General features: G+C 41.0%; 2 protein-coding genes across 8 annotated transcripts in view; both read left to right on the forward strand.

The window, feature by feature from the left end:
- Positions 1-6,865, forward strand: part of TNFAIP8 (TNF alpha induced protein 8) — a 66,264-nt gene extending 59,399 nt beyond the window's left edge. For 3 of the 7 annotated variants that reach the window (XM_055791083.1, XM_013297214.3, XM_055791079.1), the window contains exon 2: positions 5,010-6,865. In XM_055791083.1, the coding sequence (XP_055647058.1) occupies positions 5,010-5,575 (566 nt within the window). In that variant the 3' untranslated portion in view covers positions 5,576-6,865. Of the gene's footprint in view, positions 1-1,034; positions 2,409-3,886; positions 4,090-5,009 lie in introns of those variants that run through there. The other 4 variants (XM_055791080.1, XM_055791081.1, XM_027783159.2 and 1 more) reach the window with 3 other exon arrangements.
- Positions 6,866-18,831: 11,966 nt separating this feature from the next.
- HSD17B4 (hydroxysteroid 17-beta dehydrogenase 4) overlaps positions 18,832-25,735 on the forward strand; it is a 67,994-nt gene continuing 61,090 nt past the window's right edge. The window contains exons 1-3 of the mRNA XM_055790440.1: positions 18,832-18,986; positions 21,924-21,977; positions 25,516-25,623. Coding sequence (XP_055646415.1) covers positions 18,929-18,986; positions 21,924-21,977; positions 25,516-25,623 — 220 coding nt within the window. The 5' untranslated portion in view covers positions 18,832-18,928. The remainder of the gene's footprint in view (positions 18,987-21,923; positions 21,978-25,515; positions 25,624-25,735) is intronic.

A 25,735-nucleotide genomic window follows, 5' to 3' on the forward strand; every position in this document is an offset into this window, starting at 1 on the left:
TTAATCCCTTGATATCTAGTTGATCTAATGACTTTGGAGGTGTATGACTCATGGTCACATACACTCAGAGAGAATAGCGCTGTCAAGTAAGCTTGATTTCAAGTTGCCTCCCTCAGGGAAATGATGCTTTCTCACTCCAGGAGTCTGACTGAACATGGAATTCATATGGCATGCGCGGGCTTTCAGCTGTTGTTCTCACCCACGGCCTGTAGAGAGGCAAACACACTTGTCCACACAGGATGCCTGGCAGGAAATGCGTTGCCACATTTCTCAAAAGCTACACGATACAGTCTTTTAAATGTTGCCTGAAGTGCTGTTGCTGCTCTTACCTCATAATCCCATACAAGTGTCCTTTGTGCCTTGCCCAAAAAATCCTGTCATTTTTGGACCTTGCGCTCCCACGTACTGGTGCAGTACATGGTGTGCCAATCACTAAAATGAGAACTGGGTCACATGCAGCAGTGATTATTAATTGCTTCACAGTACATTTTCTGTTCCACAGGGACTGTTGTATCAACATACCAGGTACGTACACTAGAAATGCAACTCATGTCAGAAGGCTCAATTCTTGACTTGCCTGTGGAATGGAAGTTTTTACTGGGTGGTTTTTTCCTGGTCTTTCTGTATTACAACAAGCTTAAAAACACTCAGTGACTCAAATATTCATTGTCAACGTACATGAGTTTGAATACACTCAACGGCAAGTGATGTTGAATCTACCATCAACTGTTATCTCGTGGAAGAAACACTCTGCCTTGATTTAAGGCAGTGAAATCATCTGAATCAACTTTTTTTTTTTCCCAAATACTTTTTTAGATCAAACAGAACCAAGATACAGGTGGTTTGGTAATAGGCATTTGCCTGAATACAATGGGAGGTGTACTAGCTTCCATGTCAGGGAAAAGTCAGCATCACAGCCTTAAGTAGTAGTGTTCTTGTACTTCTGTACCAGTCTGCTGAGAGTTTATTAACCCACAATTCTCAATTTTCACCAGAAGTTTATATTTCCACCACAGTTTTAAGGAAACTTAAAAAACACGTCAGGTAAAATATTTTGAGGAAAACACATCCGGAATGCTACATGCCCAATATTTATTGACTTCAACATGCAAGATACTGATGTTAAGCACCCTGCTGTTGGTTGCAAAAATTAAAAGTTTCAGAATTAATGACCTCCCAGCTTTCACAGGAGGCAGTCTCTAGCAACTTGTTCACTCCTCTGTATCATAAATCAGAAGACTTTGCAGATGTGCCCATTATCGCTAAGATCCTGTATATTTTGAAGTAAAGGAGGCAAGGTTTCCTCTGAGAGCCTTTCGCCTTGGACTGCACTCCCCTGTGGAGGGCAGCTCTACTGAAGATAGTCATGTTTATTTGTTTACATTGGACAAAAAATGACATCCCATTGATTTCAAAGGGGTATTTTTTGATGAAACACTTTTTAAAAGTGAAGTGTAAAACTGCACAAGAAAGAAATAGGAAATGTAAAGAGCGGTCATGAGGAAAAACTATCTGTGAGATAATGAAAATTAGTGGGATTACCTGCTTTCATTCTGGGTCTACTGCAGGCCACCAGAGAAGTGGCACGATTTGAGTTTAACGTGCAACGATAGGACCTGTCAGCACAATAGGTGTGGTCAGAGGTTTGTACATGCTGGCCAGCTACTGTGGTCACTCTTAAAAACTGACTGCGTACAGTCAACCCTAAGCAAATGAGGCTGGTTTAAGTAGTTCTCTGCATGTGGATTTACAGCCTTATTTTTTAGGTGCTCCAATCTGAAATTGTAGCTTGAAAGGTTTGAAAGGGGGTTCTGGGCTGTGCTCACGTTGGGAACAGGGGGCTGGTGACAGGTGCAGCCAGTGGCCACCCCTCCCCAGCACCCTGTGATCCATGAATCAGGCATCTTTGATACATGCAAGTGTCTGCATTTGCAGATACCAGGTTAATGTTTTAACCTCTTCTTGACACATCCCTTGCTCTTCCGAGCCACAGGACCTCCTTCTCCGCCATTTCTGCTAATTGTCCCGGCTGTCAGTTAGCAGTAACAGCTATTGGTGTTGCACTAGCTTGCTCAGCAGCGCAATTTCCTTTCAGCTCTCTTTTCAAGGAAGTGAAACCACTACGATGTATTTTTGCATTCTGAGGTACCAAAGCAGCATGAAGCACTGCAGGCGGGAGAGAAAGGTAGCTGAGAAGAGCTTCTGTTATGGTGAGGGGCAGAACCCCACGTTCACTCTGTGATAGCTTCTGACAGCATTTCAAAGCACATCATAAAGTGTGTGCTGGATTTAGCAGAATAAATAAGCCTCACACCTGAATAATAATTTAGCAGAATAAATAGACCTCAGCTGTTTTGCCTCTCTTTCTCCTGTGAGCGTTAACAATTGCAATTCCTTTTGATGAACAAGTAAGTAATAATTTTATTCATTTTTAAAGAAGTATGTATGTTCAGTCTGAAGGAGCTCCATAATCTTACTGATTAAACTCAGTTTTATTTAAGCAATTGACTGAAATACATTTTAGGTTTTTCTGCTGTTGATAATGAGGAAAAATTCTGATCATAAAATACACATTCCTTTTTGGATTGACTGAAATGCTCAAGTATGAAATGTACGTATTTAGCGACTGAATTAGAACTCATGTAGCAATATAGGGAAAATGAGGGTGACCTCTGGTGTAGATAGAAAATAGCCCATGCTGTGTAGTCCCAAATATTGGGACAGTTTTTAGAGACATACCGTTGAGTTTTAACACCTCTTGTAAGTGAACAGTTCCTGTTTTGCTTAGCGATGGTAATTAGATGTGGAGCTCTGCTTTGTCAAATGTTAAATTACATAATGTAAGGAGGTTTTGTTGAAAAACTGTAAAACTTTTAGAAAACTGTCATCATGTTTTCAGTTTCTTGAATTTGATACTTTGCAGGCTGTTACTTGTAAATTGTTAGAACCGTAGCTTGCATGACTCAGGAGGCAGGTTGCAGATTTCTGTTCAATTACAGTGGAGCTTCTGTGTGATACAGTTAGCACTTTATAAGAACATGTGCAGAACATTTTAAAATACGTATATATTGTAGGGGGGGGGTCTTTGCAGATTTATGGAAGGTACTTTGAAACAACTACTGCTATTAGTATGAACATCTGTATAACTTTGTGGACTGTCAGAAAGAAGATATCATGAGCAATTAGTAAATTGGAAGGCTTTGAGAAATAAAAGTTATGAAAGAACTATCAATATGCCTGTTTTGGAGGGAAAAAGCTTTTGTTCATCTATAGATTTTTGTAAAGCATTGGCAGTTGAGTTCTAGTATTTGACCACCCTTTGAAATACTTTGTTTTATTTGAATGGTAACAGTTGCAGGTTTATGTTTAAAAACACAAAAAGTGAATCAAGTATTTTCAGTTCTGATTGACTACTTAGCATCTTCAACGGCTTCCTGTATCTTTGTGGTTGAGAAACATGCCAGTCTTGTGATCTTGAGTGCTTTGCCCAAGATAGTTAACAATGGGTTCTTTGGTTTTTGAGTGTCCTCATGTAGTAAAGATTTTAAAAAATGTACTCAAACACTTCATGCTTCAAAACAAAATGCATGTATGCACTGAAAGTCTTTAGAAATAAATCCGCTTGAAAGTTTCTGAGGTAACAAAAAAGGAGCTTGTTGTTAAGTTTGTCAAAGTTTTAAAGAAAAAAATACAGATTTGTTTTACATGTCCTGAAAGACAAGTTCCTTCTATTTGCTGGAACCCTAGAGGCACCCTGTGTCTCAACACGCCCAGCTGCCCAAATACAAACAGTTAGGAGAAAACCTTTTCCAAATTCAGGGGCTAACTGTTTGGCATCTGCATAGTTTTATGTTTTTATTAAAAGAAAAAAAAATGATGTTTCCAGGCGCTGTGTTTTCAAAGCAAACCCTCCATATGTGAAGTAGATGTAAGCAGATGAAGCTGGAGGCTCCAGGAAAGCTGCAGTATAAAGGCAGCCATCTCCCACACCATTCAACCCCAAATATGAATTCACATGTGCCCTAGTGGAGAAGGAGCTGCAAAAGGAATGTGCTGTAAATAGTTGACACTGGCAACAGAACATGAGTGGTAACATTTCACAAAACAAGCTTCTGAAAGAACGTTCTGGGTCTTTTAAGTATTTAAAGAAATTACAGACTGGTCATTGGGTATATTGGTGCAAGCAAGCATAGTCTGGGAGGTGGAAATCTTTTCTAGGATCTACTTTATTGGTCTAAGAAAAGGTCTAAAGGAGGATTTCTGTATAAGGTTATGCTAGCAAGTGTTAGGGCAGTACCTAGACTGTTCATTTTTGGCTATTTCTGCATTGAGTATAGGACATAGTGTTACTTTATACGTGCTTTCTTTCTGAAACGTAGCTTCTTTACATTGCATCCAGAGAATCTCGGTATTGTTTGCTGACAAAGGATTTTTGTGTTTGTATTATATTTTTAACATATATCTGTACATATGTAGAAATAGATCGATAAAAATATAATAGATATGTAGGATCTGAATTAAATCATGTAAAATGCTAATAAGGAAAAAATCTTACAATAGTTGATTCACTGAATTACTGTCTCTAATGGAGTAGCAGTGGTAATTGACATGACATTGGGATAGTCATGGCTTCAGATTTTGTTATGAATATGAGAATCAGATCAGACTTAAAACTCATTTGATCAAATATGGCAGGTTTATTCCCTCAATTTGAAATCACATGAATCCATACATAGGATATAAATACACAAAAAATATTTTTTAACATGTTCTATCTCATTATGTGTTTTCTCAGAAGTAAAACGCTCTAAAAGAATGTAAACCTAAAGACAACAGAATTTTGGGGATTGGAAAGATGGGGGTTTCTGCAACTATGTACATAAGTTTTGCATTACTTTTGTGCACTTAGTAGGACTAATACAAACAGATAGACATGCAAATATTCCTGAATTTACTGTCCATAATATGTCTAATATGAAGTATTGACTGCATACCTTTCCCCTCCGCAGTGGCCACAGATGTCTTCAACTCCAAAAGTCTGGCCATTCAGGCCCAGAAGAAGATCCTTGGAAAAATGGTGTCCAAATCAATAGCAACTACTTTGATCGATGATACGAGCAGTGATGTTTTAGATGAGCTCTACAGAGTGACAAAGGAATATACACAAAATAAAAAGGAAGCGGAGAAGATCATCAAAAACCTCATTAAAATAGTCCTGAAGTTGGCAATTCTCTACAGGAACAACCAATTTAATCATGATGAAATAGCGTTGATGGAGAAATTCAAGAAGAAAGTTCATCAGCTGGCTAAGACTGTGGTCAGTTTCCATCAGGTGGATTATACCTTCGACAGGAATTTTTTGTCCAAACTGTTGAACGATTGTAGAGAGCTACTTCATGAAATCATTCAGCGTCACCTAACTGCGAAGTCACATGGACGCATCAACAACGTGTTTGATCACTTCTCTGATTGTGAATTTTTGGCTGCCTTGTACAATCCTTTTGGACCTTATAAACTCCATTTGCAGAAACTTTGTGATGGTGTCAACAAAATGCTAGATGAGGGGAACATATAAGTATGCCTGTGCATTATTTGTAGATGGCACACTGTTGATTTATGAAGGAATAAGGGAGCATGCAAAAAAGGTTTTTTACATTATGAGAAATATTTCCAAAATATCTTTTATTAAATTGATTCCTTATTATGACCTATATGCACAGTCCATCTGGAAGAAAGGCTGCACATGACTTTTTTTACTGTGCTTTTCCTATAGAAACAGCTGAATAAAGAATAAAACAGAATAGTCCAAATAGAGTAACAGTCTGCAAGATAGATACACAGAACAATATGCTGTCAGACAATCCACATCTTTCATAGATGTACAGCATTATTTCTAAACTAACAGAGTCCACTAATGTTAGTAAGAGACTATCATGGTGATGGTACACTCTATAATTTCTTTATATGTGAAGTATGTATATTTGATTGATTTGTAGTCTTTTATGCTCTCTGCACAGATCATAGCTTCCTAGTGTTGCTCTTACGAAGCAGTCAGTTCTAAATATTATCAGTGATGCTGTCATGTGGAGTCTTCACAGCCTTGTTCATCTCTGGCTCGGTGGTGTCTCCTGTCTGCAAGGGAGAATCTGCCAGAGATCCTTATAGGCCCACACAGATGCTTGCTTCTTTGATATTATGGGGATATTTGAGGAATAAGCTACAGTAAAATAGCCTAACTGGGGAAGAGTGTTCCCTAGAAACCACCTGTGGTACATAATTTTAACTCTGCCTATGATAAAGTAAACCATAGTGACTTATCTGTGCAATTCCTTAAGATACTAAGAATACTGCTAGTAGAATAGAATCAGTCTTTTGGGTTGGAAGGGTCACAATTCTTTTTTGGAAAGGTGTGAGTCAGTATATTTTATATACTAGGCTGATGTGTATGATGATGTGAATTCAGAAAGCTTGATCATCTGAAAATAAATTCCAAGCTTATTTGCTTTGTGTACAATGAAACTAGAAACATAAATTAGTTTTATTGTTGTGTTAGATACTATTTAACTAATGGAAAAATGGAATCTTGAATAATCTTTTTTTCTTCTTTTCTCCCCTCCTACATTTCATCCTTCTTTTTCTCCCTCATCTTCTCCCTGTCTTACCTTTGGGGGATAAAAAAAAAAAATGTGACTTTCTAGACACTGTAATGTACTTAAAAGCATGAAGTTGATACATTTCAAATACCCGAAGGCTTTTTGTTAGGAAGCATATAAAGAATTTGCTGTTTATTTAATTGCCAGTGTTCTTGCTGTTTGCTGTGTCCTTTTGTTTTAATAAGTAAACCAAAGAATATTTGCACTCTGAACTTTTCATGCCTTTTTTTTTTCCCCTTGTTGCATTTTAAATTATGAAAAGCAAACTGGGCCTGTGCAGGCAATGAAAGCATTGCAGCCTCTGACATATGGCTTAAGCATTACTTGTGATTTTTTGAGAGAGAAAATTCACTTTTATTCATGTATGTTTGGTCACTAGGCTCTGAATATTCCCAGGAAGGTGCCAGAAAGGTGCCAGAGAAATGTGTGTTCAAAATGTCAACTCATTTTATACAAGCCACTAGTGTCCAGCAGAGAGACAAGGTTAATGTACTACTAGGCTGGAACAACTGGGAATGTAAGGATAGTACACTGGAACTTGCCAAGAAACAGATTATTAGCTTGACATCTGAAGGAATACCATTTTAAGATCCCTTCCCTATGTTTTACTTAAAACAGTAAATATGTCGTACTTTTGTCCATCAGAAGTCATGTATAGGAATGCAACGTCATGAGGAAAATCCCACATATTGTAAAGTTTCTGATGTATTTGCTCCACCTATTTCTTTTATTTCCCACCTAGAAGGAGAAAGCTGTTTGTTTTCTTTCCAAAGTCTTCTCTGAGGTGAGAATAAGAAGGAACTTGACTTCTAGAAATTGGAACCATTTTCTTCACAAGTCCTGTTTCTAAATGGTGTTTTGATTCTCCAAAATAGCATAGTTTATAGTGAGTGGTAGCAGCGACTGAAAGTAGGACAGGATAGCACCTTGTTTAGAATCAGGCATAATAATACGTGTAAATAATAAAATGGTGTAAACCATGACACATCTTCTTCAGCCATGACCCAGAATATTTTGACTGCTCAAATCGGAATTTTCTCTGAGACAAAAATTGCTTAAATGGTCTTTGTACATAGTTGGCGAACACCTGCTTACATGTGTATGAGCCATATTGTATTCAAAACTATGTATATTTTCAGTAACACAGTAACTTCTTACTCAGCTGCATTATCTGGCCATTTACTTTCTAGAAAAAGTAAAAATTGTGCATGGAGATCTGACTATAAGCATAAAAATTTGACAACTAGTATTATATTTAGCTATCATTATATTTAGCTCACAATTTAGTTGTATTCTTCTGAGATGCTGTAGGTATAGTTCTTGTCTGGCATTCATTTTCAGTTACAAAGAAGTGACTTCTGTAATCATGAAAGAAAAAAATTGTACTGGATTTCCAAAGACCTACCTTTATAAATAACACAACATAGCACTCAAGCTGTGTACTTTTGCAGGTTTTTTTCCCCCTGCAATACACATAAGTAGTGGCTTTAATTATCAAAATTCAGAAATAAATTGATAGCATTTTTCCTTGTAATACACTTGTTGTATTAAAACATTGACCCTGTAGCAGAAAGTTAACATGAGTTTAGAAAAGGTTACAGTAGTACTGTTTAATTATGGGTAGCATAATGCCATTATGCTGTGTTGTAAAACTGATGCAACACTGTTTTAACAGGGTAAAAGTTACTAATATATTAAAATCCAATCATCATGGATTCATTTTACAATAGGCTTTTAAATCTTAGTACCCTAGGTGGTTTGTATTTGTAACATCCTTTCAATGTTTAGCTAATATGTAGGGCCTAATGCCAACAAAATGTATGTTGGTGAAGCTGTGGAAGTTAAAACTAATGTTACAAACTTGTAGATGCATTGAAAAAGTGGTAAGGCAGACCCGGGATACCTTTTGCAAGACATAACTGTGCTCTCAGCCATACAAAGAAAAGATACAGGGAGGTTGTCATGGCCATTTTGTGTGTACCACCTCAAAAGGGATTCACTAGAACTTTTGCCCACCCCTAAAGTTAGTGTGTATTTGTGTGTATGCACAGACAAACAAAAATAAACAACTGGGTAAGTTACAAGCCTTATTCTTGAATTCCCTTGATATTTATTTCCATTTAGAAGGTACAGAGATTATCACGATTCTGGAAGCTTTTAGCAACTAGTGTGTTGTGGTTTTGTTTTTTTTGGGGTTTTTTGGTTTTTTATTCTTTAGGAAAATACCAAATCAGATCTCATGTAAAAAAAGATTCACCGCCACCCATAAAGGAAATTCCTGTAAAATAAAGGAGTGAGGAGATAGCTAATCGCTTTCTCACATCTCTCCCTAAAAAGATAGCATTATTTCATGGAAGCAGTGAGCTGATTTTGATGGCAGTTGGCTTCAGTTGCTTTCCAGCCCCTTGTTGTAGCTGTAACAGCTATAATGTGACTATTCAAATGTAAACGAGAATTCTGCATGAACTTATCAAGGGACCAGAATGTGTCATGATCTAGCAGAGGAATCCACACTACTCCCAAGTACATCATTGTCAAAGATGACAAGCGTTGTAAGGAGGACAGATAAACTGCACGTTGTATGGGTTTAGATAATAATCTCTGTGATGAGTGTTCACCATCTGGTGACTTGCTACCATAGCTTTCCTTTGGCCTTACACGGTTTTCCTGCCCTTCCAAGCAGAACTACTCTTCAGACAGGTCTATTCCTTCCCTACCATTTCACCCCAAGATTATATTGCAGTGCGTATGCATCTAAGGAGACCAGTAGGTAGAATATGTTACCCACTTAATGAAAAAAAAAACCCAAAACCAGCTTAATACCAGTTCCACTGGGTTTTTTTCCCCAATGTAACTCGAAATCTGAAAGAATAATCTACATCTTGATTCAGTTGTTAATGCTGTTTTGGATATAATTTATATACTCCTTAGTACAGTAAGCACTTAGCTGTGATTTCAGCACCTGCATATCTGAGCCTTTTAAAAAAAAGGTTGTGCATTTTAATGTTTTACAGAGGGTATACTTCAGCATGATCATGAAGATTCCTGTTTGCATAACCATTTGCAGAGAAGCTTTTTTACAACTGTTTTTCATTAAGATATGGGCAGGTCAGCCAGCATTCATGGTTAAGTGGCAAACATCTGTGCTCTGGATAAAACAACTGTCAAAGGAGATTATCGTTGTCCAGAAAGGTTCTGTAATGTCTTGTTTTTATGTTTTGCACATAAATGGAACTTCTTTTGCAAGTGGAAAGTTTCCTATCTATCTAGGGAAAAAAATAATTGCTACCCAAAACCATGCTGTGGCTATTACTCAGAAAGTTTAGACTAAGTAATGTAGTTGTTATTTCCAATTTGTTAAAAAAAACCCACCACCCTTGCATTCATTGTTACAGAGAACGAAGTTCTAAAAAATGAATGCATACTAAATTATTCAGACTGAAGTTTGTATACTGCTCTTGAAATTATATTGCAACTTTGTCACTTATATTTATAGTATTAAATATTTTAGGTTTACACATGATTTGTTTTCCCTCTATGAAAATAAAGGAGTAGCATTGCCTTACAGGCTATGTCTAAAAGATCCCTCTGTTACGGTAGCACTTGTTCTGTATTGCAAATAAAGGTTTTTTAATGTTTAAACCACAAACTGCTGAAGGGACTTACCTTCTCTTAGTATTCAGTTTTACTCTTTAATGTTCTTGTTCCCAGTTTTAAAGCTGGTATTTACAGGCAGGACATTTGCCAATCAATACCCGCTTTTCCTTGCAAGCTTGGAAACGAATGAAACTGACATAGATCCAAACAATCTGTAAATTTCTGCTTGCTGTCACAGTTTCTGGAGGAAGGTTCTTTACATCATTTCTTTCTATCAGGGAGAAAATTGAAAAGAGGTAGTTCATAGCTTTGCAATGTCACATAATTACCCGGTATCAAGCAAAGCAGCAGCCTATAATGATTAAGAATAATGGAATTAGGGAGGTAAATGACTTGCCCAGCTTTCCCAAGCAACCGAAACCTGTTTGCTATTTGTTGTTCTCCCCTGTGGGAAAGTCCTGGTATGGTAGGTGGAAGACAAAGGTGGAGTTTCCTACCGTTACTGTGATTTAGATATAAATTACTTTTGCCATCACATGTAAGACCTTCTTCCACTGTCTACTCTAAAAATCATTAACACTGGATTTTAAAATCATACTTTCCACTGGCTTCATGACAAATTAATTCCTATTTCAGTTTGTATTAAATACTTAGGTTTTAAGTATGCTTCTATTATGCACATAAATACAAGCTGAAACACAACAGAAGTCAGCCTTGTGTACTCTATCTGATTTTCCTAGGTATCTTCTTTTTTTCATCAGTCAGTAGATGTTCAGTGTGCTATAAAGAAACAACTTGGTCAATGTAATTCTGAAGGTTTTGAGAAAATTGTTTGTTTTTCACCCAGTTGTTGTACAGTTACTGCTGGCACCTTTTCAGAGTATCAACCCCACTGGTCTTTAAACATGGCAACCTAAAGCTTTTCATTTGCAACACATCTGTGGGGCATTTTGAATGAAGTTTTTCAGAATTCATTTACTGTTGATTGTTCTGGCCAAGCCACAAAAACATTGTTACATGTAAATCATGTAAGGTTTTTTAATACAAAGAGTATGATGGTGTAGATGGAATAAAACATCAGGGCCCGTATACCACCAACCCTTCTTTTCTTGCATGGGAATGGCAATGAACCAGTTCTACTCATTATGGAACAGTGTTGAAAAATTACTTGCCATTTGTGAGCAGAATTTAGTTTCCTTTCATTAGAGAAATCTATTTCAGTAGCCAGGCTTGGCTTGGGTCCTGAGAAGAAAGTCCCCTTGCTGTTTATAGACTGCTGTTAATTAAGGGTTCCTGTGACATGAAAGGGTTCCCGGGACAGCCTCTCCCCATTCCAGAAGCACTTAGATGATGCTTTCAGTTTATTTCACTGACTGGATTTGAGATACTGTGTGTTTTTGCTTTGTTTGTGGCTCAGTTTTATTTTGTGGAAAGTCAAGACCTACAGCGTTATCATCTGCTAGGCCTGCTAAGAGATTGCAGAAATAAAAGACTTTGAGCCGGGGGGAGTAAGTGCTTTGGTCCAGGGACATGACATGAGATCAGCTGTTGGTTTCAAGAAAGCTGGTTCTGTATCTCAAGGATCTTGATAATTCAGCAACAGAAAAGTGATCTCATCCTTGGAACTAAACTGAGTGTCTTTGCCTAACTGAAAAGCTATCATCTCAGTTACAGGCTGCCTAACTTGATTTCAATGGTATGGACACTCCCAAAGGTACATTTGCTGTGCCATCATGTAAGAAACCATTACGGAAAAGTGGTAAGGAAAGCTCAGCAGTTTTCTGGGACAAAGGGCTGTGATCAGACAAAGATCTCATTAAGTTTGCTTTGCCATCTTCACCGTGATAAGGTCTACTGCCTGCTGTAAGCACAGGCATTTGACTTTGCCTAAGACAGTATGTTTAAACCTACAGTTCCAGCATCCTATGCCACTGCAACCCCAAAGCTAGAATTGAGAACTCATGCTGCAAAATATGAAACAGGGAAGGACGCCCTTTACAAAACAGTATCAATGAAAACTAGTTTTTTGCTACTCTTTGGAGCTGCGAGAACCTTGGCTGAGGAATTCAGACTTCCCACCTCATTCCTGATAAGCAAAGCAAGTGCTGAAGGGGTGGGGCTCCTACAGGAAAAGGCATTGATGTTGCTACTTTCTTGACCGGCTGTTCTCCATCTACCCGTCTTGATTCTCAGTGGGCTATTGCATACTTCACGTATTCTTGACTAAAACTGCTCGTTACTGCAGGTTGGGGAGGAATTCTCACCACATAATATAGTCAAGCTGAACCTGTGGTGTTTGGCTTTCATTTGCATTTTAAGCTGGCAGAGTGGGTATTCCTGAGAGACAACTGGAAGTCTGCTATTTATCTGGGGCGAATGAATATGTGTGCTGTTGTGCGCACAGAAAGCTTCTGTAACATTGGGATTAAGACCTCTATAACGCCCTTGGTGGCAGCTTGAGCGAAGGGGCTGTTTTAGGAGGCACAGTTTAAAAGTGGCTTGTGTGTATGTTTTCTGTTTATTAAAGAAGCTGCCTGATTTATTCTATGAGCAGAACCTCTTGGAATTTTTGGCTGTTCTAAAGCTCAATATGGCTGTTAACTCAGGAAGCAACTGCACTGAATCAGTTTTCTCAGGAGGCATTTCAAGTCTTCCATCTATTCATCAAAGCTTCAGCTCATCTGCAGAGTCTATTTACCCGTAACTTGGTAGTGGTGCCAGTATCCATCTGATTTCTGCAGAATGCGACATATAGTTATATGCTAGTCTTTTTACCTCTTAATGTAGTCCATGTGGTTTTAATTCTCCTTTTTTTGCCTTCAAGGAGACCAAGTTAATGGATTTTTCATGAAGAAACATTTAGGATAAAATGGAGTGGTTGTGTTACAGGAGCAACACCATAACCTTTTGCTGGCACCTCTCTAACCTGCACAAGATGTATTTTCAAAGCTGTATATGTGCACAAGCAACTACTTTCTGCTTAGTGAGTTTGTTCTACTAATGTGTTCCTACATACCAGCTCAGCAGTCCACCAAGCCCTGACTGACCCAGGGCTTCAGAGTCCCTTAAACCCTAGGTCTCTGATGGAATAAAATGGAGAGTTTCCATAGTGCTCTGCTTGTGCCCCCAGCATGGATTTTCCACTTAATTGAGTGGTATGTGCAACAAATGCCAAAATTAACGTTTCTTGCCAAAACGGGGATGAGACCTCCTGTGATGTGGGTTGTTGACGAGAGCTACAAAAATGTTTGCATTTACATTTGTAGTTGGTTCATAAGAATATACCTGCTCTTAACTACAGAGTAGGCTGTTCTTAAACATCGCATCAGGCAAGCTGCTTTGCAGGTTCTAGGAGTGACATACAGTGGACTCAGTGGCAAGAAACCCCCCCACGTAATAACTGCTGTAGGCTCAGAGGAAAATAAAAGAACACGGAAGAATGCAAGTTGGAATGGAAATACTATTTGCTGTTCTACAGGTGAGAAGAACCAATAAAAACACTATATGCTAGCTATGATGAGTTCCCCGGGGGCGTGGGGGTGGGGGGTGGTTCTATCACCAGTGAGGGGGTCTATCACATAAAATACTACACCTAATCAAAGGAGTTTTCTCTAACCACTTTCACTGGGAGAGTAATTAGTCGGGTGAGCTGGGATATACGGTTGGTTTGTATGAGATGAACATTTGTGGCCAGCTCAGGGCTGCGACCTTTCAATGACCTCTCTGCACTGGCAGCCAGAGGATGGCTGCAGAGAGAAAGGAAATGGGGACAATGACCTGGCTGCACATGAGGCCTCTCTGGTCACAGGAGAAAACTTGATGTATTCAAAATCCAGGGCACTTCTACAGCACTAAGGCTGTGGGGAAGTACCATCTGTTGTAGGCCATACTTTTGTAGTGTTCAGGGATGGGTGGTACAGTTTCTAAAATGGATTCAATATCTATTCGTCGGTCATGGCAATAAACATCTGTTTGCCCCCTTTCCTCACATTTGTAGATAAATCTTTGTTCCCAGGAAAAATGCCTCTAAAAATCTCTGTGAGCAAAACCATTCACAAAACAAATAAAATGAGCCTTGAAAAATGAGCCTTATGGTCCAAACAGATCTTTTAGTAATACTGAAAAACAGAGTAAAAGCAAGGCAGTCAATTCTTTCATTCACCCTGAAAAAAAGGTTCCAAGGTGCTCACCATCTATAGCAGCAGACAGTAGAAAACATTTCTTCAGTCAGATTAAGACTTCTACAGTATCCACAAAATATGCAAACCCAAGTTTATAAATGAGGCAAAGCCAAAAATACCCCCGATTACCTAACCTGTTAGTCAAAAAAGAATTACTTTAGAACATAAACCAAATTTATTTTACTGCACAACATGAAAATTCCCTGTTTATCGAAGAATTTACCTGCTCTAGGCATTGAAGCGTAACAGAAAAAACCATAATCATACTCAGTATTACAGGATTCTGCTTGGGGTTTTTGGCAAATATTTGCTGGTGTAAAAAGCCTGCTGTATAAGTGAGTTAATGACAATTGTATGTTAGTTCACACTGCTCACTAAAAGACCAAATAAAGTGACTTGATCTTCCTTTTTGACTCACTTATTTTGCTACCAGTTTCAACCACTTTAAGCCCTGTCTGGCTGAGTTTGTAATCTGGATATTCTGCTATTAATCTCCCATTATAGCTCACTCATTCAAAAGTTGGACACCTGCTATCAATGTGTGGCTTGACACCTACTCCATTCAAGTTTCCACCCAACCTCACCCCGCTTTGGTTAACAGTAGTGGTGTTTTGCCCTCATACTTTGTTTCAGACTGATGCAAATATTTTCTGATAGCTGTATGACTTTGGGACCAATCAGTTCTGACTGTTAAAGTAACCCATCAAACCCCTTTCCATTCTGAGTGGTTCTGTTTTGGATCTGTTTAAAACCAGACAGGTTTAACTTAAAAAAATAAAATATAAACATGATGTACTTTCACTCCAGTGCTCTTCCCGTTGTGTTTTCAAAAAAAAAAGTCTGTTGATGAAACTTCAATTTTATGTATTGTTTTGAAGTGTGGGCTCTTTGCTGATTCTAATCCCAGTCTATGCACAAAAATGAGGAAGCTATGAAAGATTCTGACTTGTTGAGAAGGCCTGTTTGTTAGCTACCTAATGAACAAATCGTGCTATAGAAATACCTCAGGGCCTGCTCAGGGTCTGATCTTACTTGGGGCACATGACTACTAGCTTCCAGACAAATTCAAGAGCAGAGCCTTTCCCCTGAAGAGCCCATCCTCTTAAAAAAAAAAACAAAAAGAAAAAAAAAAAAAAGGACAGGCAATACTACAGAACTTGAAAGTCTAAAGCTGAAATGGCCTGTTCAAGATCACTGAAGAGGCCATAACCAGCACCAAAAATGAACCAAGTTCTCCTAGGACTAATTTATAGCCATGTACACAGAACTATACTGCTTTAGATAGATACAATTACATAAGGGATTAAGCAAATAAATTTGGTGGTGTAAGAATGACCGCATTAGATCCTGTATTTTGTCTGAACTAGATGTTTCCAGGAGTGTATGCACAGTTGACTGAGAATTTGTGCTGTTTGTTTGCGGGCATCCCCCTACCCTAACAAATTACATCCTAAACTTGCTGGACAGTACAGAAACATGCCCCTAACACTTCTAATAAACACGTGCGAGTAAGAGTACCCAACACTCAGCAGATAGCACGCTGGCTACACGCTGCATCAGTGCAAGGCTCTCTTCTGTGCACTGTACCTTTAAAGGTACACGGTGTGTCACGGCCCTGTGGCGGGGCCAAGCCGGGTGGCTCTCCTAGCAGCCAGCACTGCTCTTGTCCGGTAGACTTCCCTTCCTTTTCCCACGTGCGAGCCCAATCCCACAGGGTAGCAACAATAAACAAAATATTCAGTGTCGAGGCTGAACTAAAGCTCACCGACGGTTATGAGCTCAATCTGTTACTTCCTCAGGAAGAGCAGTCGCGAACTGACTCACAGCTCCGCTTTCCCGGGAAACAGCTTCCTCTTACTGTGGAGCGTAGTACAGACACATGTTTTTTGTCTGCATTTGTCTGTGTATTGCAGTCTCTCTGCAATACACAGCGAACTGCACCGGGCCTCCTACTGTTGGGAAATAGCTCTTGAGTTCGGCTGCATTCAAATGAAATAGGTAAACTTTGGAAGCGTAACTAGTTATGAGGCTATTTTGTGCTGATTAATACAGTGCCAGAATAACACACATCCAGTGCAAGGGGTTGTTTCTGTGCACATTCAACAACACTTCCCACACTTAAAACTTACGATTTCTTGTAGACCATTTATTTGTCCTGTACCTGCCTCCAGAACAATTTCTTGTAGTTTCCTATATATATGAATAACGTGCCTATACAGCCAGAGGAATGCCACCACACCAGTGCAACTATTGGAGAAGTAAGACCACTGTGTGTTAAAAGCAGTGTCCCTTTGACTCCATCTGTGAGTGAGCCTTTTTAAGGTTCGTTGTATAAGAATTTCATTACTTGTGGTATGTAGATATATGTAGATAAATTTGTCAGTTTTACTGTAGCACAATGGTCCCTCTAGTGCCCAAACTGTAAATTGCAATTATAGTATTCAATCCAATTTCTCCGGTGAAACTGAACTCCATGTAATAAAATCACAGGCGATACATCTTGATTCCTAATACTTCTAAAGGAGTGAATGTTACAGACTATATGAGGTCAGAAACGCAAATTTCTTCTAGTTTAGAAGTCTCCAAATAGCTATCACTTGGTTACCTATCACCTTCCTTTAGTGCAGACAGTAAACCATTTGGCAGCCAAGGATATAATCTCCAGCAACACGAACAATTTTTCTTTCTACTAGCTCCAGAAATAATCTGAACTTTACAAACCTTACAAGAAAGGTTAATAAGGAATTAAAGTTCATCTGTGCAGAGGAAGTATCCAGATGATTTCCCCAACCAAATAAGCTAGTCAGTTGCTCTGAATTCCGGGCACTCCTTACACCATCCTCTGGTGTTCCCCAAGCACCTCCTAAATTTAAGACAGACAATGCAAAGAAGCAGGGAGTTTGCAGCTCCCAGAGGCTCAGGCTTATGGTGCTCTCAGCCAGGAGAGTGAGCAAGTAAGAAGGAACAGCTGCGTAAGATCCCTGCCCATAGTTCAGATAAAGTTTGTCATCACTTGAGTTGTGTGGGTATGACTGGGAAAGTCTGAAATAAATCTACTGCCAAGATCCAGAGCAATGGCCCTATGAAACTCCAATACAATCACATTTTAAATGACACGGTCTCATATTAGACCGTGCCTGCAATGACACAATCAATAGTCATGTTCATTCCTAAGTAACCCACCAGCTGGCTCCACGAGACACAATCACCCCTGCAAGCTTCCTTCTCACACCGTTCCCCTGCCTCACTGGGGTTTCGCCCCCATGGGCTGCAGCTTTTCCAAGAACTGCTCCAGCGTGGCTCCTCTCCATGGGGTGCAGCCCTTCAAGAACAGACTGCTCCAGCGTGGGTCCCCTGCGGGGTCGCACCTGCTGCCAGAAAACCTGCTCTGCTGTGGGCCTCTATGGACTGCAGGTGGAGAACTGCTCCAGCATGGGGTCCTCCACAGGCTGCAGCTGGGTATCTGCTCCACCGTGGGCCTCCACAGGCTGCAGCTGGGTACCTGCCCCACCACGGGCCTCCCTGGGCTGAGGGGCACAGCCTGCCTCACCGTGGGCTTCACCACGGGCTGGGGGGAACCTCTGCTGCGGCCCCTGGAGCCCCCCCTGCCCCTCCTGTGGCGCTGGCCTGGGGAGCTGCAGGGCCGCTGCTCTGTTTTCTCAGGCTTCTCCCTCCCAGCTGCTGTGCAGTGTTTCTAACACTTTCTCAAGTATGTCCTCATGAAGGCACCGCCACCTTGCCTGCAGGGCCCGGCCGTGCTGCGGGTGGGTTGGAGCTGGCTGGAACTGGCTGCAGCCGGCACAGGGTGGGCCCAGCCTCTCCTCACAGGGCGGGCCGGAGGGCGGTGCAGCCTCCCACGCGGGGGGGGGGGGGGGGGGGGAGCGCAAAAATCGGGGGGGCGAGAAGGAATGTATTTTGCGTTGTATCTTGCTCAACCTAAAGAACTCCCACACCCAGGGCTGCAACGGCTGAAAGCAGTGATCTGAATTGGGAAACGGTAAATAAAGCCAAAGAAAAGCAACCATAAACCAAACAAAAAACACCCTCAAACAAAAACCCAACAGAAAAACAAACCACCACACAAATAAAAGCCGTAAATAAAGATCAACTTTAAGCGGAGGCGTGATGTCTACATTCAGGCTGCCTGAGTTGAGATCCACCCTACTTAGCTGCAGCATCTTCAGACACCTGCGGCGATGTGCCCGCCATGCAGCAGGGCAGACAGGCCCGCCTGTATTTCGCAATGCCTGTATTTCACAAGCAGCTCGCCTTGCCTGCCGAGGTGCGGGAGCACAGAGAGCGGGCGGGACCGGAGCCCCGCCGCGGCCCCGCTCCCGCCCCGCCGCGGCCGCCGGGCCGACACCGCAGCCCAGACTACGTTTCCCAGGGGGCGGCGGCGGCGCATGCGCCGTGTCCCCTCGGCGCGGCCTCGCCCTGCCCTGCCAGCCGGTGCCGGGCCGGCGGGCTGCGCAGTCGGGCGCAGGGCGGCGGAGAGCCATGGCGGCGGGGCTGCGGTTTGACGGCCGGGTGGTGCTGGTGACGGGCGCCGGAGGAGGTGAGCGGCGCTGTCCTGTCCCGTCCCGGGGCGCGGCGCGGTGCGCGGGGGGGTTCGTCCCCCCGCAGGAGGCGGCTGGTTCCTAGGGGAGGCCGGGCGCCGCGCCAGCGCCGCTGCCCTCGGCCCTGACAGGTGCCACCGTGCCCGCCGGTGGGACCCGGGGGGCTCTGTGAGGGCTTCGCCCCTTGGAAACGGGTTTTAGCCCGTGGCGGGGCGAGGCGCGGCGGCGGGAGAGGGGCGCCCGCCGCGGGGCAGGCCGGGCCGAGTGCCGCCCCCCGCCCGGCAGCGCCGAGGCTGTGCGGGGGTGACCGCCGTGCTGCCTGCCGTGCGCGGGGCTGCCGGCCCGAGCCCGGCGCTGCTGGAGGTCCGCGCGGGAGTACTGCCCCGTGCTGCGCTGTCCTTCAAATACACGGGAGGAGCCGCGCCGCTTCACACCGGTCCGTACCGGTGGTGTGCTCCGTGTACTGCTTTGATACCCTAATTCCTTACGGCTTTGCTTGGGCCTGGTGACTGACGCTTGTCGCCTGCGTGCCCTGGCACGGGGCTGTGCCGGGGGCCCGACTGTGCCAGCACCGCTGCCGAAAGCGGCCGCGGCCGGCTGCCTGCCCTGCCTGCCCTGCCCGCCTGCGGGGGGCGGCCCGCCGCCGGGGGGATGGGGACGCACACGCCTCCCGGCAGCGGGGCTGGCCCGTGCTGTTGGTGGGCGCGGGCCCGGCCTCTCGAGGGAAGGCGGTTCTGCGGTGGAATGCTTGGTTTTGCCAAGAAATAGTTTTGTGTTTGTTGTTGCAGTGTGGGGTTGGTTGTTGATGTTTGGTGGTTTGGGTTTTTTTTCTTCTCTTGCTTTGTTTTGGGTTTGTTTGTTTGTTTTTTTTTTCCTTCTTCCTCTGGATGCATGATTTGACCTTCGTCTTCTCTGGTATTTCCAGTGACCATCTAAGCTGAGTAGATGAGGGAGGCGCAAAGTTTGTAGTTGTCATGAGCTGCTAAAGCCGCTTGTTCTGCCACCCTCTAAGAAGGTTCTGCCTTCCTGCAGTAAAGTTTTGCTTTTTTTTGTGGAGCTGCGCATAGCCAGAGGAGTCATTTTGGGGGCCTGAGTTATGTGATGTCTTGTGGACTAAGAATATGAGATTTTGTGGAAAGCACTGAACAGTCCACTCACATCACCTGGAGGTGACAAACCTGAGAATAATTGAGGCCAGATCTTTGTATGGTGCTTTTCAGCTTTTACCAGACCTTTATTTATATGCTTCACTGTATATAACAAGTCTCACCAAAGAACAGGTTAAAACCGTAGGTAACAGCAAAACAAAGACACTTTGACAGTAACAAAGCTTCTAAAAAGCACTGCATGGAGCAAAAATTGCTTGTTGTAAGTAGGTACAGTGACCCTTGTACTTCTAGTAGCAGGCTGCTCAAAAACTGCAGGCTCTCTGTTTGTTAACAGAGAAAACTGTCCTTGGATGTTTTATTTCACAATAGGTTTTTTTTGATAAGTGGGTTGATAAAAATTAAACCAGGATAAAGGGAAACCCTGTTAACTTCAGGTTAGGTCTTGTCTTGTTTTTATTTAGTTTACAGCACTGTAGTTAGACTGTACTGCTAATAGCATGGTTTGTCAACATTGATTTTTGATTTGGATGCTGCTGAACAGATCAGAGCTTGGAATTTGTCTAAAACATCTGGATCACTGATTTGTTTTTTGACATACCTGGGCATCTAAAAATACAGTAGCTTCTTTCCACTTTGAGCAAACCCCTCATGAAATTCTGTTTCTGCCTGTTCTGCAGTATCATAGTCTAAGCAATTCAAGCTGCTGCTTTTTTTTTTTTTTTTTATTAGTTTTGATTCTTAGGCATGCAGTCCTTGCTTGCCAATTGAGAATGGTCTTGGTTTTGTTTGGCTTTGAGGAGGCCACAGTTCTAAGTTGTGTGGCTTTTCAAAACAAAAAAAAAGTTTTCTTGGACTTGGGTTACTTTAGGCAGTGGATGTATATGCACCTCACCTGTGATACTCTTGGTGTGAGATTTGTGTGTTTCAAAACAGTCTAAACAGTTCTGGCTTCCCCCCCCCCCCATTTTTTCTTTTAAGAGCTGGCTTTGAAAGTTTTGGTGAGGGGCAAAGTGATGCTGAAAAACTTTTTTCTGACTGATTGTCTTTTGATAATTCAAATTTCAGTTTCTTTTGGAAGAAAAAACTGATCGTCATAATTGATTTCAATAGCTTTTGCCTGGTACAGTGGATAATATCTCTGTAAATCATTTGTCGTAACAATTAACTGATGTACAACATACCTAGAACCTAAGCCAGAGCAAAGGTGCAAGAGTCTTGTATGTGAGGCAAAAATCAGTCTTCCGTTATGATGGATAAACTGTGGATGCATCTGGTTAACTGTGGTATTAAGTGATTTCTTTGTGTGCAGATAGTTGGAGGGGTTTTGTCAGTACATCTTCAGTCGCAGTTAAATTTTGTTCAGTTTTTTCTTCAAATCTTAAAGACTGACTTTAACCAGGGAAGTATCTTATTCACTTAGAATGTAATTAATTAACTTGAAACATCCCCTCCTTAAAGGTTACATCAAGACATTAAACTTTCTGCCTTACGAATGTATTTTTCTGTCACAAATACAAACTCTGCAGCAGACAGCTTTCCCTGATGGTTCTGTTGAGTGCAGTAAGAAAGAGTAAGAATAGGGATTTTTTTCTCTTGACTGGTGGTTTTATCTACAGTTACCTATTTGTTTACTTTTGTGTTTTGAACTTACCTGGAACTTTGAACTTCTGGGGGAAATAGTAGTTTACTTTGAACTTTCAAGGTATTTGTGTTGATTTGGTGTGTTTTTCTTTAAGCAATTAATTTTTGTGTCGCTTTTTCTTATGAGTTGTGATCCAGGAGACAAACTGAGTTTTTTTTCTTTTTTTAACCTTTTTTTTATAATAGGTTTGGGCAGAGCGTATGCTCTGGCTTTTGCCGAAAGAGGAGCTTCAGTAGTTGGTAAGTTTCATGTTAACTAACTTGATCTAGACAATAACCTTTGCCTTTTCACATAAGGTGCATTCAACAGTCCATGCCCTTTGAGACAGTAACCTTTGTTATTTAATGGTTTTCTGTTTTATCTTTTGCTATTTAAATTTTGCTTCTAAGCTTTATTTTCTTATGAAATGAATTTGTCCAAGAGCTTATCTTTGCTGGAAGGCTAGTTTGAATCGGATCACTTCCTGGACTTTCGTCCATGCATACCAGTCTTTACAGTGAGGCCGGAGAAGGTGCTGTCTTAGGTGAATACTGTTCAGAAAGTTTTAATATGTCCATTTGAAAATGTGAATGTGTTATCTTCTAGTACCTTTCCCCAGGAAGGAAGTTATGGGAATGTTATGCAGTATCAGTAGCCCCCAGAAAACACAGAATGTGCTGACAGTACACTGTATTGTTTCTTTTTGCAGTGTGTCAACCAGAATAGCCATCTGGTATCAATGACAGTGCCGGATAGCTCCCAGTAAAAGTTTTCTGATAGTTTCGTAGTCATTTTGTTAAACCTTCTTCAGGGAATATTCAGCTGTGCAATATGCTGTATCACAGGCTAATTCTGAAGGTCAAATTATATTCTTGGACATTCTCCAGGAGCTTGCATTGCCATTTTTAGATTGGATGGATGTTAGGAAAAAGGTCTTGACCAAAAGGGTCATCAAACACTACAACAGGCTGCCCAGGGAAGTGGTGGAGTCACAGTCCCTGGGGGTATTTAAAAGGTGTGTGGATGTGGCACTTAGGGATCTGTTTTAGTGGTGGACTTGGCAGTGCTATGTTAATGGTTGGACTTAACGATCTTTAAGGTCTTTTCCAACCAAAATGATTCTATGATTTGACTGCCTAAGAATCAACTTTTACAGGTATTGTTGAGAAGTTTAAGGTTAAATGTTTTTAACAGATTACAGACAAGAACTCACTCACTGATTTTTAGCTTTCTAGTAAAAATCCCAATCTCAGTTTATAAAATTTCATAAAAATTGTTGGGTTTTGATTTATTGGTTAAACTGCGAAGCCTGTGTGTAGACAAAAAAAAATCTCAGTTTTTTTTTTCTGGTAGTTACCACCTTTGATAGTTACCTCATTTACTAAGAACATGAATACTTCATCTCAAGTTCTTACCAAAAATTAGGTCACTATAAGCAGCCCAAATGTTTAATTGTATTGACTGTGTGTAGCTAGTGGTGTTCTGCCTTTCCAGAATAATCTGAAAGAAATGCTGTATTGCCTGACACAGCTAATACTCTTTTTGTTGTGGCCTTATTGCACAATAGCTAAATCAGTAAGTTAAGAACTGACTGTAAGGGAAACTTCTTATTGCCCTTTGGAAAATGCACCTCATTTTGCCCCTTCTTGTAGCAGTGCTTTGCGGTTACCTCTAAATACTTGTATTTATTTTTCTTACTTTTGTTCTCTTATGATTCTGACTTTAAAGAATTGAGAAGTTACTTGTGTTAAAATTTGAATTTTTTTCACTAAAGCAGATACAAGATGCAAGTCTCTTTAAAACAAGTTCCCTTTTTTTTAACATAGGAAATGAAGGTATGTTATAAGAAGGAATACTAGTGGGTCCCAACATGGGAGCTTTTTCTGTCTACTTCCCCATTTCTTTCTGTGTATTTACGATTTTCAGTCCTAGAATAGCTCTGTTCTTTCTTGTGTACTCATTTTTGCTTCACAACTGTTAGCGCCTACACTCAGCCTAAGGTACTTTGCTGCCTCTGGAAAATTTTCCCTAATATTTAATAAAGCTTTTTATCAGCAAATTACTATTGAAGTGAACGTTAAACATATATAAGCATGTCTTTGGTAGAGAATTGTAATGTCCTAACAAGACTAACAATGTTTTTGTATAAATTTTTACCACAAAATTGCCTAATCTTCTTTCCCAGGACAGATGAGAAATCCTAGTACTGTTCCTGACTCCTTTTTCTTTGATGTCATGTTAAAGACCTTTGATGTTGCAGACTGAGCGGTCTGCCCATGTTGCCCATTCTAATGCTTAACTAAACTTGGAAATTTTCCTTAATATTTCACCTGAATTGTGCTAGCGGCATGTTGAAACTGTCAGATAATGATCTATTAGTGTGGAGATTTTTGTCTCTTCCTTTTGCATCAATCTGTTAATGTACTTGAGCATATCGTCGTGTTCTGTCTTAATTCTTCCTACTTCAGACTAGGTGGTTCTTTGGTTTGGTTTGTTGTTTATGTGGGTTTTTTCCCCCCATATTCTTTACATGGTCCACTTCTGGGCTTTGGCATTTTCATTTACTCATATGGATTTTCTGCAGTCTTCTTGCATTTCTTTTGAAGTGCTGCACACAAAAATTGAATACAGGAGTCCAGATGAGATTTTCTTGGTCTGCGTAATGGAGAATGATTGTGTCATGTGTCCTGCAAGCAATGAAGTTATGTTCCCTTTCACATGGAGAGTTTTCTTTTTTTAATTCCCTTTTTAAAAAAACAAAAAAAAAAAAAAAAAAAAGAAAAAGGGCACAATATTGGTTTATTCCTTTGATACAGCAGACTTGCAGTTGCTGTTTGTCATCAAGACCAGCAAGAATATCTTGCTTATTTTGTGGATTTCACTATGGCTGGCTTCTTGAGGGCTTCAAAAAGTTGGAGGGCACAAAGCTGGAGTTTACCGCAGCAAAAGACTTCATAGCAAAATACCAGTGTTGCTGGTAAATGGTCAGTCAGTTCTGGTTTTCTTACAGTTTCATTTGGCACCCATTTAAACATACTTCTTACCATTTTTTTACATCTTTTGTCAAAATATAATGTGTGTATGGATTTTTTTGCGGTGTTTTTGTTCCTGTGATGAATTCCATGAAACTGTGGGACATGCAAATACCACAATGCAGCAGACTGTGGTGATGATACAATGCAGCTACCACTAATGATGCCTGCCCCAGTATGGAGAGCAGCCTGGGAGCAAAGCAGCCATCTACGTCAGATGGACCTCTTATCCCACTGGAGCAGGATCTGAAGCTCCAGAACAGGCTCTTTTCCCTTTGTTCAGGTTCCTTGATCTGTTCTATAGGGAATTTTACTAGTAACATTTCAGCTACTCTATTAAACAGGAACAAAGTCTTCTCAGTCTTGTTTACGGTTCATGCAGTAGCTAAAACAGTTTGACAGGAGACCAGAATTAATCACCTGTGATTGGTATGTAGTCCTGATCTTAATCGCTGAACTACAGTAACACAATTGGAGGGGTGTGCTGGGCAAGGCAAGCAAGTTGAATGTATCTTGGAGAGAGGGGGAAAAAAACCAATGTTGTTTCCCTTGTTATTTTAAAAAGAGATACTGTATCGTACTACTTTTTTTAGAAAAAATAATAGTATGACTTACTGTTCTTAAATCATGGGAGATTCTCAGTAGGATCCAGATGCATTGGGTTTTATTAGTAGTCCTTATGACCTTCACTGTGATAATAAGATAAGGAAAGACCATGAAGTCTGAGTGTTAACAAGAAAAAAATTCCTTTCTTTGTGATGCACAGTGAATGATCTTGGAAGTGATTTCAAGGGATATGGCAAGAGCATCTCAGCGGCTGACAAGGTTGTTGACGAAATCAGAGCAAAAGGAGGAAAAGCAGTACCCAATTATGGTATGTTATTTTTCCAGACTAGTGCAATGCTTTATCTGTAGGAATAGTGGACCTGCTGAATGAAGAGTTGACACTGCTTAATAAAGGACTACTGCCAGCTTGCCAATGTCAT

This window comes from Falco peregrinus, chromosome Z, assembly GCF_023634155.1.
Source record: "Falco peregrinus isolate bFalPer1 chromosome Z, bFalPer1.pri, whole genome shotgun sequence".
Taxonomy (NCBI): Eukaryota; Metazoa; Chordata; class Aves; order Falconiformes; family Falconidae; genus Falco; species Falco peregrinus.